This window comes from Panthera onca, chromosome B3, assembly GCF_046562875.1.
Source record: "Panthera onca isolate mPanOnc1 chromosome B3, mPanOnc1 haplotype 2, whole genome shotgun sequence".
Classification (NCBI taxonomy): Eukaryota; Metazoa; Chordata; class Mammalia; order Carnivora; family Felidae; genus Panthera; species Panthera onca.
Genome location: NC_138344.1, coordinates 141,889,090 through 141,904,137, shown reverse-complemented (window position 1 = coordinate 141,904,137; position 15,048 = coordinate 141,889,090). Strand labels below are relative to the sequence as shown.

General features: G+C 66.0%; 1 protein-coding gene across 19 annotated transcripts in view; it reads left to right on the top strand.

Moving 5' to 3' along the window:
* The window catches only part of BEGAIN (brain enriched guanylate kinase associated), a 45,291-nt gene that overhangs the window by 26,608 nt on the left and 3,635 nt on the right, over positions 1 to 15,048 (top strand). For 7 of the 19 annotated variants that reach the window (XM_078447848.2, XM_078447843.2, XM_078447840.2 and 4 more), the window contains 4 exons: positions 7,033 to 7,122; positions 11,111 to 11,272; positions 12,136 to 12,202; positions 13,376 to 13,483. In XM_078447848.2, coding sequence (XP_078303974.2) covers positions 12,152 to 12,202; positions 13,376 to 13,483 — 159 coding nt within the window. In that variant the 5' untranslated portion in view covers positions 7,033 to 7,122; positions 11,111 to 11,272; positions 12,136 to 12,151. Of the gene's footprint in view, positions 1 to 7,032; positions 7,123 to 11,110; positions 11,273 to 11,740; positions 12,203 to 13,375; positions 13,484 to 15,048 lie in introns of all 19 variants that reach the window. The other 12 variants (XM_078447836.2, XM_078447834.2, XM_078447833.2 and 9 more) reach the window with 6 other exon arrangements.

The window sequence follows — 15,048 nt, the reverse complement described above, 5'->3', positions numbered from 1 at the left end:
CTCACCTCCACAATGTACCTTCCCCCCCCACCCCCACCCGGCTGTTGTCACCTCTGGACCTTTGAGACAGAGGCACTCACGGGAAGCAGAGGGGTCCGCCAGGCCTCCGGCTGCCCGGCGCTCAGGCCACGTGAGGACTGCGAAGGGACAGGCGGGAGCCAGGTGGGCGTTGGTCCTGGCAGGTGGCGAGTGAGGACAGACAGCATCCCCAGGGAGCAGAGGAGGGGGAGGTACCTGGAGGGTCAAGAGAGGGTCGTTCTCAGCGTGGGAAACGTAACTCTCGGGTGCGCCGGAGAGAGCGATCTGCAAGAGAGGGGAAGGTGGCTGCTCGGGAGCCACGCCTGGAGTGGGCGGAGGGCTGCCTGGCGGGGGGGTGTCTGGAGTAACAGGCGGGCAGCGCCGGGTGTCCGGGCAGATGCTGGTAGGTGGGCACGCCTGGTAGTGACATCTGGGGAAGTCCCCTTGGGGCGGCTCTGTTTCCTCCGCGGAGAAGGAAGCAGGGCGTAGGCTGCGAGTGGGGCCGGGGGCAGGGAGGTGCGGGGCGGTTGAGCAGAGAGGAGGGGGGTGAAGCCTTGTCCCAGGTGGGTGGGGAAGGGGGCAAACAGGGACCGTGACGAGACCCGGGTCATTCTGTGGACCGAACAGAGAGCGAGGCTGGTCACCCAGCTGTGTGATTTCCTGCTGTCCGTGGGGGAGGGGGCCCCGACCCGTTTGGGGTTTGGCCCTCGCGCTCTTACGGGGAAGGGAGAGACGGGGAGGGGACGTGGAGGGTAGCGCGCGGGGACGAAGTGGGCGAGGGGCTGCGGGAAGCGGGGAGTGGGTGGGGGGGGGGAGCGTCCCGGTGGTGAGCTGCGCGTCGGCAAGTGGGGTGTCCCGGTGGGTGTGGGAGCTGGGCCGGGGCCTCCCTCCCTGCGCCTGGAGCTCAGGCCTCCCACAGTGTCACCCCACCCCCCACCATTGTCACAGCTAGGGTTGGTTGTGCACTTCTGCATGCCGGCCACGTTCCCCGCCGCCGACAGTCCCCTGTCCCAGCCAGCCTCACCTCCCGAGGCCCACAGACCCTCTGTCCGCTGCCTCCCCATAGGCCCCCGTGGCTGGAAGGGGCCGACGGAGCCCCACACTGGGCATCGGGAGGCCTGGGTTTGGCCTACCGTGTGACACTTCCGATCAGGTGGCCACTCCGGGCCAGGTGCTTTGTTTACAACCCAGGTCTGACGAGGACCAGTGTGGACGGCAGTGGCCATGATGTGCACAGAGTGGGGACTGAGGGATTGCTGAGGACTGCCAGCCAGCCCTACGCAGGCTCCCAGAGCCCTGCTGTTTATCTCTGTTCCTCTTTGGGGGCCAGAGGCCTCAGGCTTTCTCCCGGTGGGTCTTTCCAGAAAGGGCTCTGTCCCGAGACACGGGCACCACCAGCACGTGGCCGTCAGGCCTTGCGTTGCACCTGCCCTGCACCAGCTCGGGGACCCTGAGGAGGAGGGGCAGACACAGCCCCTGGACCCCCACAGCACCCCCTGCCCCGTGAGGCTGAGAGCAGGATAGCGAAGAGGGCTTCTGACCCGGTGTCCAAGAGGCCTTCCTGGAGGAGGTGAATAGACTGAACCAAACAGCAGGGAGGGGATGTGCTAGGCAGGAAGGGCAGCGTACGCAAAGGCTCAGGGGTGACCCTGAAGCTGCTCTGTGCACTCGCCCAGGTCACCCGCCGTGCCCCAGCCCTGGGCACACCTGGGTCTGCCCAGCCGCGTGGGTTCACCAGGCCGCACTGCCAGCTCCCGGCATGTGGCTCTGCCTTGGCAGAGAGAGCGGGAGGCGGGAGCAGGGCTGCAGCCACCTGATAAGGTGAGGAGGGCCGAAGCGTTTCTGCCGTGTCTCCAACTCCGGGCAGGAGAGGGCATTGGAACAGCCATGTCACCGGGGCCCACGGGGAAGCAGGGAGGATGACTGGTTCCACTAGACGACCTCCATCAAGGGGCTGCCAACAGAGGGTAGGACCCGGCAGGTGTTGAGTTCCAGGAGTCTCTACGCCTCCCGGCTTGAGCCGGTGACCCCTCCTGGCCGGGGGCCCCCAGCTCGGCGCTGTGACAGTCCCCTCCCCCAGAACATACGCATCGGCACACACACGCGCCTGCGCATATGACCTTCCCCGGGACTTTTGCACAACAGCTTGGTGGCCGTGGTGACAGCCTGGCCTAAGGTCCCCATCTCCATGCACGTGGTGCTGCTGGTGTCCTTGCTGCAGGGGTCGGCTGAGGGCCCTGCTGGGCGGTCACAGAGTCACAGAGCAGTCCCGGCCAGTGCCTGAGCTCTTTTCCTCCCGGGAGAGACTCAAGGACCCCAGAGGAAGCTAGATGGCCCCGCCCCACGGGGCTCCAGGCCCACCCACCTCCCTTGGCCCCGCTCAGGTCGTCTCGCCTCTTGGCCTCCAACTCCTGCCTCCCTCAGGCCGGCCACGGTCGGCCCTCACGGGCCCTGATGGGGGGACGGCTACGCCCAGTCGTGACCAGACTGTAGCAGAGGTGGTTCGATGCAAAATAGAAAGTTCTGCAGTTTGCATTAAAATCTGTCATCTCAACATTGGGGAAAGAACAGTTGACCTGGCATTGAACCCCAGCAGGGCTGTGTGACCTCAGAGGTACCCCGTGCCTTGATTTTCATGAATCTCAGTTTCCCCGTCTGTAAAATGGGCATAGTGCGCACCTCCCTTACAGTCTGTGGGGTGGCCTGGGACTAGATGCGCGCACCTGCAAGGCGGGCCCCCCGGAGGCTCTGGGGGTGCTGGCTGATCCGGCCAGGGTGGGCTCCCTCTAGGACGGGGAGGGTGGAATTGGCAAGGCGACCATCGAGGTCAAGAGGAACAGAGGAAGGGCTCTTCTGTGACAGGCAGAAAAGTGGTGGCCGCTGAACACGGCACAGGCTGGGGCACATGAGGGTCTCTGAGGTGGGAGAGGGGACACGGGGTCCCGTAGGCATCATCCCTGGCTTCTCCCGTGGAAGGCGCGTGCACAAAGCCTCCTTCGGGGACTCACCCCGGTGTCCACGTGGGACACCCACATCCCGCGGGTCCCAAGGAGCCGCCCCGGAGTCCGTGCGGGGCGAGTCCCAAGTTTCACACGGGGGTCCCAAGGAGCCGACAGGAGGCCTCTCCGGGAAAGGGCGAGCAAGGGAGGCTAGTCCCGCAGAATAGCAGGCAGGTACCCAGGTCGCTGCCCCCTTGGGAACCAGGCAGAGCGGGGAGGGCAGGCTGTCCCGGGGCGCAGGGGCCTGAGGCAGAGGAGGGGTGGGCCTGGAAAGAGCTGGGAGAGAATGTCTCTGGGGAGGGACCAGCAAGGACCAAGGCCCTGAGGCAGGCAGGGAGGGCTTAGGCCGATGCTTGGCCAAGGTGAGCCAGGGGCCGGGCAGTGGTGACTCCGGGGGCGCGGGGCCGGGACTTGGGGCGCACGATCGTGGGGGAGTTTGACCAGAGGCGGCACGTGGTGTAGCCGGGTCTCCTGATGAGCCATCTGGCTGCTGGGGGGAGGTGGGAACGCAGGGGGCACGGGCGGAGCGGGAGCCCCAGGCACCACCGCTTGGTGACACGCAGGAAGCCGACTCAGCCCCTGTGACGCCCGAGACGGGCGCTTGGCCACGACCGATCCCTGCCCCGGGGCCAGCTGGGGCGGCCGGGGTGTCGGGGTCCCCGCCACCAGGCCCCGGGTATGGAGGAGTTAAAGCAGAGCGGGAGGGAGTCAGCGCGATCCTGGCAGAGGGGACACGGGGACAAAGTCACCAAGATGAGAAGCTGCCTACAGCACGTGAACTGCTTGGTGCTGCTGGAGCGTGACTGCTGGGTGGGGCCTGAGCTCTCCGAGCCCAGAAGACAGGCTGTCCTGGTGGGGGGGGGGGGGGGGGAGGGCGTGCCGCGGGGACACGGGGACCCAAAGGCTCATGGCATCCGGGAGCTGGCAAGGCGGTGACTCACGCAGCCGAGGCGCATCGTCCATCAACCTCCCGCCCGGCCCCACCTCCCCACCATACGCCTCGGCCCACCAGGGACGGGTGTCACCTGCCCACCAAGGCGCACCTGACCGCATAACCTTGTCAGCGCCGTGGAGCAGGGAAGGGTTTTCTCTGGCACCCCAGGGCTCCCGGAGCTCTCGTGCCCCTCCCCCCATGCCCAGCGCGGCCCACGGTGCCATAGACATCAAGGGGAACAGAGAGGGCAAAGAGCCCGCGCCGGGGCCCCAGGCGGCCCTGAGTGATAGAGGAGGGACAATCTGAGCCTGACGGGGACGGGCGAGGAAAGAGAGGGAAGCTTCATGGAGAAGGAACCAAGAAAGGCTTCCCAGCAGAGGCGGCATTTGAACAGAGCCCCACAAGAAAATGAAGGGGATCTGGGGACTCAGGGAAGGGAAGCAAGGACGTTCCTGGGGACAGCTGCCGGGACTGTAGGTGTGAGGGTGGCCACATCTGGGGGAATCAGACAGGAATGGAGAGGAGGAAGGGCCTGGTGTGCGGGGCTCAGGTGTGGCCAGGCACGGCCCTGGCCCCCTTCCTCCCCCTCCCTCCACCCTGGACCAGGTCAGAGGCAGACACGGGTGCCCGCAGCCATCCGCACCTGTATGGTGGGGGTGATGGCGGCGTCCCTCCCAGACTGAGACGAGGCGGGAGAAGTGCCCACGGCCCCGCAAAGCTGGCGCGGCCACCCTTCGCCACCAGCTCCCCGAGCCAGCCGCTCCCCGGGAGAGCAGGCAGCCATCGCTAACGTCCTGCCCCTCCCAGCTGCCCCCGCCCAGGGTCCACGTTGCCCCCCAGGCCCATCTCGTCTTGAGAGACACACAGGGGCAGGGGCAGCTGTTCCCCACGTGAGGACACCCGCAGCCCCGAGGGGAGCCCAGGATCGGCAAGGCAGGTCGGCTCCAGCAGCCGGGGCCAACTCTCTGTCCGTCTGTCGGCCCGGCGGTCACCAGGCCCTTCTGCCAGCGAGGCTGGGAAGGTGGCCTCGTGTGCCCAGCTAGGGGTGACGCCGTGTCTGGTCATCCCTGGGGCCGAGGCTCTGCCGTGCGGGCTCCCGCCGGGGGCAGTCACTGGCCCTGTTGACAGCCGGCGGCCAGCCAGGAGAGCCGAGTGGGAGACAGCTAATGGCCTCTTCCGCCGTCTCTCCTTGGCAGGCCCGTGGGCAGGGACGGCCATCCTGCCGCAGGCCCGGCGCCCCGCTCCCCACTGCTGTTCTTTCGCACGGGTGCCCAGGAGGGGTGGCGGCCCCAGGAGAGGCCAGCGGGGGCTGTTTATCTCACCCACGGCCCAGACTGGCTGTGTCGTCTTGGGAGACTTGCTTAGCCTCTCTGGACTCCCATTTTCCCAACTCTGGGATGGGGGCGCTCCCTGGCCACAGGCTGTGAATGAGAGTTTGTGTCAGAACAAGAGTGGGCTGTCAGCAAGAAATGCCCTTGTGCGCGACTGGAGGCAGAGTCTGGGTCAGGTCACAGCCATGCCCCCTCCTCTCTGGGCCTCAGTTTCCCCCAGGCTCCAGCCTCCCTCGACTCTTCTGAAAACTCACCTGCCAGAAGCCCCCCTGTGGAGGGGCCCTTTGGAGCGAGGGCTGGCCAAGGGCTGGGAGAGGGACTCCCCCAGGATTTGCTGGGCTCGGTAGAGGCACCCAGGGCAGACCGGCGGTTTCTGGATGTTCCCCGGGGCGCTGGCCCGTCCTGCCCTGCTCTGCTCACTCAGCAGCATGGGGGTCATTGGCGAAGGACAGAGGCTGGGGCTGGAATTTCCGGGTCCCGTCCACCCAGAGATCAAGCCAGTGCCCTGCCCGCCGCCCCTCCACCGCAGCTCAGGAGACGGGGCCAAGGGCAGCCCATCTTACAGATGAGGAAACGGGGGCTCACGGAAGCGGTGACCGGTGCACAGAGCACAGCCCAGGGCCGCGAGCTTCCCCCCACGCGTCCACCTCAGCCCGTCAAGTCAGCGCTTAAAACCTTTTTTTTTTGGGGGGGGGGGAGCGGTTTGCAAAATTTTATCCTTAGTAAATTCTTTTCTGTTTTTTCATCCTCACCATAGGAAAGGTGACAAATCTGGGAAAATATAGAAGAAAATTTTCAAATTACCCAGAATCCCACCACCCACCTGTAACACCATTATTAACATGTCTTTCCCTACCTTGCTTTCTGTGGATATCGGTATACAGATATTTTTAAATGGGATTATACCGCGCATTCTCTTAACCCCCGTGTCTCTAAGCATTTTTTTGGAGCCTGATTTCTGGGGCTGCTTCCTATGATCAGATGTCCGCTTTGGCTCTGGGGCCCGCAAGGCCACCAGGGCGTCCCTGGAGAGACTGCACTGGGGGGAGGCTCCCAAGCAGCCTTGGCGGGGGCTCTGATGACTCTCCAGTGGCCCCCAGCCGGGTGCTACCCCAGCAGGGCCAGGCAGACCTGGGTCCCCCCCTCTCACGCCCACCCAGCGGATTCTGTTCCCCGCCAGTCCCCCCACTGCCAGATCCAGACAGGCCACGGGCAGAGTGGGGTGACAAGGGGTCCCGGGGAGGGTGAGGTGGGCCCTGCCCTGGACCCCTAACTTCTGCCGGGTCCCTCAGCCTCTGAGATGCGCCTCCCCTGTCCACACACGAGCCCATCGCAGTGTCCCAGCAGCGACGGGCATCACACTGTCCCTCCCCTGTCCTTGCCTCCTAGGGTCTCCAACCAGTGGGTCCTGCCAGATGGGAGCCCAGAGCGGTAGGGTCCCTGCCCCCCCCCCCCCCACGACTCTCCTCTGAAGCTGAGACCTTGAGGCAGGCTTGCAGACGGGGACCCTGCCACTGGTGGCACACAGTGCCACCGCCGAGCTCAGGCAGCCCAGGGGCCGGCAGTTACGCGGGCTGGCCGCCCCCACGCTGGTTCCCGCACCCCTGCCCTGACACCTTGCTGCTAATAAGGAGCGTTCCTGTCCGGTGTGGGCGGGGGCGGGCTCCACATCTCTCTGTGTCTGTGCCCACGGTGGGCCTGGCGTGGCCCCCGCCCCCGCGCTGAGCGGCTCTGTCCTCTTCGCCTACAGGCTGCGCAGCCCCTGGGTGCCCTCGTGCCTCGGGCAGCCCCGCATCCTGCAGGGCCGACTGGCCAGGTCCTCGCCCTCGCTCTGGGACAGGTAACATACCTGTTGTCTCCCCGGTTCCTTGGTGTCTCCGCGTCTGTCCCCAGACGTCCCTTCCGTGTCTGCGTCCACCCGCCCGAGACAGAAGGGGAACGCGCACATCCTCACCACACCATCCCGTGCCACCCACCTCAGAGGCGAGGCCCTCGACGCCCCCCATCCCACACCCCCTGCCCCAGCCAAGGGCTCTGTCCTTGGGCTCAAGTCTCCCCCGAGGGTCCAGGAGGGCTCCTGGTGGAAGGCAGGCCGGGACTGCGCCGCGGAGGAGGCCTGCCCCGAGCGCCCCCGTCATTCCTCCCTGAGAGGCCAGAAAGCACTCCCAGGGGCTTCCCGTGGGCCACGAGGAAGCAGGAACCCCCCACTCAGCCACCCACACCCCCACGTCCTGATTTAATTCACCAACTTGCAGGTCAAAGCGAGGGGGCCTCGCCAGGCTCCAGTCTGAGTAGGGTTTCCTGAGCTCCCAACCTGGGAGGGGTGGCCCTTCCCCGGGGGGCGTGGCACTGGCTGGTCTGATCACAAAGGACTTCTACACCCTCCCCGTGCACCTGCTACGGGGCTGCTTCCAGATGCCAGGGCCCCCTAAGCCAGCTTCGTGCTCAGGGGGAAGCAGGGGCTACTGAACCCCGGGGCCCCGAGCGACCCCCCAGGTTCCCAGTAGCCTGGAAGCCGTGCACCCACATGGTACTCGCCTCTGGCATCTGATGACCCGGGGTAGCGCACGGACCACGGGGACAGCCCGAGCGCCCCCTGGGTGGGTGCACACATCCCTGTTTTACAGCCACGGAGACCGAGGCGGAGGGCAGGCAGGGCTCGGGTCAGTGTCCCGGGAGGGGAAGGCAGTGGTACCACCCAGGTGGCCGCAGACCCGGGACACCCGGCCCGGCACCTTTCTGGACCAGGCTGAGGAGGGGACATGGCCAAAGCTTCTGAGTAGCTGATCACCGGGACTCGGTGACCAGCTGTGAGGGGCAAGGGGCAAGGAGGGGTCACTGTGGCTTCTCGGAGTCTGACTGGGGACTGAGGGTGGCTATGCCCTTCTTGGGGGTGGGGAACACGGAGGGCAGGGAGGGTCAGCATTGAACGCACTGTGCGTGAGGTGGGCCACGGGGCGGAGAGGCCGGTGGACGGCTGGATGGGGGGGGCGGGGGAGCCCCCCGTGTGGCCTGGCAGGGAGGAAATTGAGCCTGAGAGGTGCAGGGAGGGTGCCGACCAGGGCCCTGACCGTCAGCCAAGTTGTCTGCAGACTCAACAGAGCCAGAGTGGCAGAGACGGGGGGAGGCGTGGTGGCTCCGGTGGCGGGTCTGGGCGTCTGCTGTGACTTCGGGGTCAGAGGTGTGTCCGGGGGCAAGGAGGGGCGGGAGCCAGGGGCCGGGGCGCTGGGGGACCTGGGCTTGGCCAGGGTAGGGCTCAGGGACGGGTGAGGGTCAGTGGGACAGAGCCGCCCCGGCATGTCCGGAAGGCCAGCGGGGGCCGAGGGGGAGGTGAGGCTCGAGCAGGCCAGCTCGGTGAAGGGCTTGTCTCGTGAGGGGGAGGCCTTGGGCGGGGACCCACGTCACAGTCGCCTGGTCGAGGGACCTGTTCCGTGTTCACCGTGTGCCTCCCTCCAGACCGTAGGCTCTGCGGGGTGGGGACGTTTGTCCTACTCGCCGCTGCGAGGGGCCAGGAGCAGGGCGGGGCGGGGCCGGAGGGGGAAGGAAAGAGGGTCTGGTAGGGGTGCACGTGTGGCTGGGTCACATCAGGAGTGGGCGATCTGCGTGACGGCAGGGTTCGTGCTGTGGCGGAGGTGGGTGGCCACGGCGAGGGAGGGAAGGTCACTGGCTCTGGGTGGCGGGGACGGGTGGCCACTGAGGTGGACACAAGAGTGGATGGCGATGCTCCCACCTCTTCCCGAGGGTGCAGACCCCACCTGTACCCTGTGACAGAGGGCTGTGGGCAGATGGGCAGGACAGCGGATTTCAGGGGCTACTGTCCCACCCCCTCCCGGGACACTGTGCCTGCAGGGGACCCGGATGACGTGGGAGAGTCCCCAGAGAGCCCGCCACCCCACTGGGGAGAAAGGCCGGGGCAGGGGTTGAGGACAATCTGGGATCTGTAGATGTAGGGTGCTCGGGGTGATGCAGGCAGGCGTGCTGCCTGGAGGAGGTGGCTAGACTTGTGTGGGCAGCCGTGGGCACTGTGCCTCAGGGCTCTCTCCTTGACTGACCGTCTGCAGCCTCCCTAGAGATTGACCCCTGTGAGGGCCTGCCCCACCCTCCGCTGAGGTTCTCAACACACAGGCAACTCTTTATTTTTATTTATTTAAAGAATTCGACCTGGGCAGGGATCCAGGAACGTTTCACCAAGATTTGCTGGGCGTGCGCCCGTGGTAACATGAATGGCTTCGTGCACGGGGCCCCGAGGCTGAAGGAGGAAGCCTCCTGCCTGCCCCCAGTTCCCCTCACTCCGATGTGGGTCTCAGAGGTCGGGAGAACACAGGCTCTTGCCCGAGGTTCCACTGCACACCCGGGCAGGGTCAGAGTTCCCAAGCCCGGGCACAGTCCAGGTTTCCAGGGTGACGTCTGGGGACTCCCTCCCAGGCCTGCGCAGCGGTCTGGAGCGGGCACTGCTCTTCCCGGGCAAACCGTGGGCCCGCTCGGCACCCGCCTCAGACCTGGGCACCTCTCTGGGCAGAATTTAAGATGGGGGCAGTCCCCTCTTTCCAGGGGGCAGCTGAGGCCTGAACGGAAGGATAGCGGGCAGCCTGGGGGGCGGGGACCAGCAGCAAGTCTGTGTGCCCGCAGACCCCCGCCCATGCCGTGATGCCAGGCGGGCCTGCCCCTCTACGGGCTGCACCGCCCCGGGCTTCCTTGTCACTGAAGTCCAAGGGGGTGACAGGGGAAAGCGCATGCCCAGAGCACGGAACAGCGCTGGAGTCCCAGCTCGGCCGGTGGGGAACTCCCAGCAGAACGCACCCCGCCCCCCTCAGCCCCTTTGCCTGCAGGAAAGCAGCCCTCTTGGCCCCACTATTAACGCTGAGGCCTCTTCCCCAGCTGCCCGCATCCGTGTGCCCAGCCTGTAAAGGGAAGCGTGCACCAGGTCGGCGTGTGTTCAGGAGTACCTACCGGCTCTGGAGCTGGGAGGCGGCCCACAGGAGGGTGTGGCCCCTGCCCCCCGTGGAGCTCACGGCCACGCCCCAGACTTCCCCCTCCTGCCTTTTGCCCAACTGTAGAGTGGACGGCGTACGGTCCGCGGGCGATCCTCCCGCGTCTCCGTTTCCTGGGGCTGGGGGCTCAGCGTCCTGGCGTCCTGGGGGAGCCCACGAAGTCTGTGGAGAAAACAGAGCCTCAAGAGCTGGGGCCGAGGCTCTGGGAGGCTTCCCGGAGGAAGGGGGACTTGGGGCAGGCCAGGGCTTTGCAGACTGTCCGCCGCCGTGTGCAGCTAGCTGGCCACTGTGGCGGAGGCTGCCTGGGCACGGGGCTCACGGCCCCATCCCCTCCCAGGCCCAGAGGTCACACAGCCAATTTGGGGTAGGGAGGCCCGGTCTACGGGGTGGCACTTCCGCCGCGGGACCTCAGAGCTTCCCCACCCGGCGCTGTGGAGGCGCAGAAGGGGGGTGTGTTTGGGGGGGGGGGGGGACCTTGCAAGCTGTGCCGTCCAGGGGTCGGCTCGGAGTCAGAGAGCCTCGGGGGCCCGATGAGCGCTCCTCAAACCAGGGTCCTTTAGCCGCCCCAAACACTCTCCAGGTCCGGGGGCCTGCGTCCCTCCTCCAGGGTGACCGCGCCAGGGATTTACTTACTTGCGGCCGAGGGCCAGACCGCGTCTCTGGCCCCGGAGGGGCCGCCTGCCGCCCGGGGAAGGGGCCGAGGCGTGCGCGCGCACTCGCGTGTGTTAAGCGGCCGGGCGCGCACGGTGCGCCCCCACGGCGCCGCGGCTGGCCCGCTCGGGCTCCGTTTCCCGCGCTCAGCGCCGCGGCCCGGCCCGCCGCCGCGTGTCGTTGCAGCGCGCTGCAGGAGCAGAAGGGCGAGCTGCGCAAGCGGCTGTCCTACACCACGCACAAGCTCGAGAAGCTCGAGACCGAGTTCGACTCCACGCGCCACTACCTGGAGATCGAGCTGCGGCGCGCGCAGGAGGAGCTCGAGAAGGTCACGGAGAAGCTGCGCAGGTACGGGGGGCGGGGCCGGGCGCGCGGGGCGGGGCCCCGGGATCCGCCGCCAGAGGAGCCCCGCCCCCTCCTGAGCTGTCGACCCCGTTCGCAGATGTGGAGGCCGAGGCTCAGTCCCGCTTCGCGCCCAGCGCAGCCGAGTCAGGCAGGACGTGACCCTGGGTCTGGCTACTGCCAGGACAGGCCCTTCCCAGGCGCCCCTTCATCCTCTGTTCATCCCTTCTCATGTATTCTCGGTGGGGCAGCAGCATGGCACACGCAGCCATCTCCAGACCCCTCCTGGCCCACCGGGGCCCTGGCCACCATCCCCTGGGTCTCTGACAGGAAAAGGACGTGAACCGGTGTTTAGGGACCGTTGCGTTGAGTGGCAGTAGGGAACACACAGAGCCCCTGATTCCCACCCAGCAGCGGCTTCTGCCCTCCCCGTCCTCCAGGGGGAGCCGTGTTTTAGCCACCGTGTGTCTCTAGCGCTCCGTCTAGGGCCCATGGAGTGGCCAGCCGTCAGCCTCTTCCCTGCTAACCTGCTGTTGAATGTAAATCCCTTAGCCAGACTTGCAAGAATCGTGTTTAAATGTGAGTACTGGCTCCGAGCAAGGACCGGACAAAGTCACTTGTGAGTACAGGCCTTCCCTTCTCATCTCCAGGGGGTCCTTGACCCTGGCCCAGGAAAGGCCTCTACAAGCTAGCTCTAATCAGATGCCTTTTGCTGCGTGGAGAGGAGCGAGTAGCCCAGGGTGGGACCAGTGGGTGGGCTCCGGGGGCCCGCGTCCAGCCCGGCCCTGCTCAGCAGGCTGTGTGGCTGTAAGGGGGTCACGGGAGAGTCAGGCCTGGCACCGCGGTGACCCCACTGTCTCCTGTTCCAGGATTCAGAGCAATTACATGGCGCTGCAGCGGATCAACCAGGAGCTAGAGGACAAGCTGTACCGCATGGTGAGGCCGCCACCCCCGCACTCCCATCCCGGAGCCCTGGTGGTGTGCCCATCGGCCTAGCTGCCCGTGCCCTTGCGTGTGCGGGAGCTGGGTCACAGGCCTGGTTTCCTGGCCTGCCCCTCCCCACCGCGGGGGCTGGGTCGGTCACGCCCCTCTCTGCAGTGAATGGGGGCGGACGGGGGGGGGGGGGGGGGTGCTCTCAGGACTAGCAAGTCACGGGGTTCCCAGCTGCCCCCTGAGCCTTCACGGCACATTTCAAGTACCCGACCCGGACATGTGAAGTAGGGCTGTGGGACGGAGGACGTGCGCCGTGGATGTTGACCCTGCTTTAAGGGTCAGCCCGGAGGCCCAGACCTGGGGGAGCAGAAGGATGTCGGGGCCCGACTGTACCCTCATGGGGACGCCCCGTCTTCCTGTGAGGAATAAATGAGACAGTGCCCGGCCCCAGCACGGGCAGAGACCCTCCCGGAAACACTCACAGCCACCGCAGGCAGCCCCCCGAAGTGCTGCAGCTTCTGTATGTTCATCTGGCTGTCGAGATCCGTTAGGAGCTGGGACAGTGGTGGAGGCCTCCGGGTCTGGCGGGGCCGGCGTCAGGGAGGGGCCAGCCCAGTTCTGGCATCTCCCCTCCCTCAGATAGGAGCTTCCTCTCTTTCTAGTCTGGTCACGAGCTTGTTTTTTTTCTGAAAGTCACAAATGGGTGTTGAGCACCTGCCCGTCGTAGACTGCTGGCAGAGTGGAGACGGGCAGACCTGGAGGCTGGGCCAGCTCTCCTTGGGGCCCTGGACAAGGGCCTTGCCCTTCTGAGCCTCACTTGGAGGCTGAAACTGGACGGGTTCGAGGAGGGGAGGGCAGGGACGGGGGCCAGGCTCTGTGCAGAGCGCAAGCCATCCTCCCCACGGGCTCCTGGGAAGCAGGGCGTTGCTGTCCCCTTGGCAGGATGAGCAAGAGACCCAGGGAGGCAGTGACTTGCCCGGGGCCGTCTGGCTTGTCGGTGATGCAGCACAGGTGGATTTGAACCTGCTGCTCTGTGTTCTTACCCCCACCTTCCTTGGCCTTGCAAACACCTCATCATTATTTACTGCAAGAGGGCACCCGAGAGGTCTAGGGGCTTGAGGCTCAGGCCTTGGCTGGCCACCGACCGGCTCCTTCCCCACCCTCCGCTCGCCCCAGGGCCAGCACTATGAGGAAGAGAAGCGAGCGCTGAGCCACGAGATTGTTGCCCTCAACAGCCACCTGCTGGAGGCCAAGGTGACCATCGACAAGCTGTCGGAGGACAATGTGAGTGTCGGGCCACTGTGACTCTGGGGGCCCAGGCCCCGGTGCTGTGGCCTCCAGGCTTGAGGGGCTGGCACAGGGGCGGTGGAAGGAGTGCCTGGGCAGCGGGGGAAGGACGGGCTGCCTCGCCAGACATCCACTGCCTGGAGGGTACCCAGGAAGACCCTCCTCCGCGGGAAGGAAACAGGGCTTGTGGTAGCGACCCCTGAGCCATAGTATCCCATTCGAGGCGGCGCTGCCTGACCCCAAGTTTGGGGCATGCTCACTTAGGACTCCTGCCCCGGCCGACCCCAGTGGGCATCAGAGCCATGTGGCCGCCCTGATTTCGCGGGCCCCATGGGATGGGCCCAGCCATGCTCCAGGGACGCCTGACAGCTGACCACACATTCACTGATGAGTGTCTGCTTCTTGCCAGGCCCTCCTAGGCTCCGAGAATATGGTGTGAATGACACGGGCCAAAAAAACTCCCTGCCCGCATGGAGTTTACCCCTGAGTGGGGAAGGCAGTAAATAAGACGGATACGCAAACCATGCGGTTGGTAAAAGTGCTAAATGCCGCAGAGAAAAGTCACGTAGGTGACAGTGCTAGGGAGCCAGGGTGCTTCTGGAAGGGGCTGCTACGTCAACACCTGAAAAAGGCCAGAGAGCGGGCCACGGGCACCTGGCAGGAAGAACCGGAGTGGCAGAGGTGGGCCCGCAGGAACAGTAGACGGGGCCCCCCGGACACAGGGAGGGGCCCAGGGTCCGAGGTCAGAAAGTGAACAGGAGGCCACAGTGTGTAGGCTCCTCTAGGAGTCTGGGTTTTATTCTGAATGAAGTAGGGAGCCACTGAAGGTTCTTGAGCAGGGGATGGAGGAGGCCCTGGACGGCTGAAGGGCCTGCCCGAGAGGCAGCCAGATGGCGGGGTCTGGAGTTTAGGGCAGAGATCAGCATATGCCTGCGGTTCAAAGCCACAGGTGGGGTGAGATCGTCCAGGAGTGCAGGCAGATGAGGAGAGTGGAGGCCCAGCGGCCCAGCACAGTGATGCGGAGGCAGATCTGGCCGGCCGGGCAGCGCTCACAGCCCTCTGAGGCCAGGGACCTCAGCTCTCAGCCAACTGTGCCCCTCAAGGAGACGTTGAGGAGTCTGGGGACCCAGGTCCTCTCCACTTTGCGGGCCAAGTTGGGGACGCAAGCCTCGGCACAGATGGTGGAGGCGGGGGACCCTCCAGGAACGGGGTGGGGGTTGGGCGGCTTGTCTGAGCGGCAGGGCACCTGGTCCCGGCTGAGCGGAGACTGGGGGAGCTGGCGGATCTGAGGGCCCGTTGGTGGACCCCAGACGCCTCACTGTCGGAGCCCTCCCTGCGGAGGGTCCCCGGGTGGGGGCGGCAGCGAGAGACCCAACCACAGGCACATGCAACAGAGATTTACCAAAGATGAAACCAAATCCCCTCGAGTCCTACTGTTTGCATCTGTTTTCAGCTCAGGAGGCTGAGCCGGTCCCTGCCCGGACCCTGGGTCGCACAGGCCCTCTGCCCCAGCATGCCCTGACCCTCGCCTGGCCCTGCAGCCACCCCTGGAAGCAGGCCAC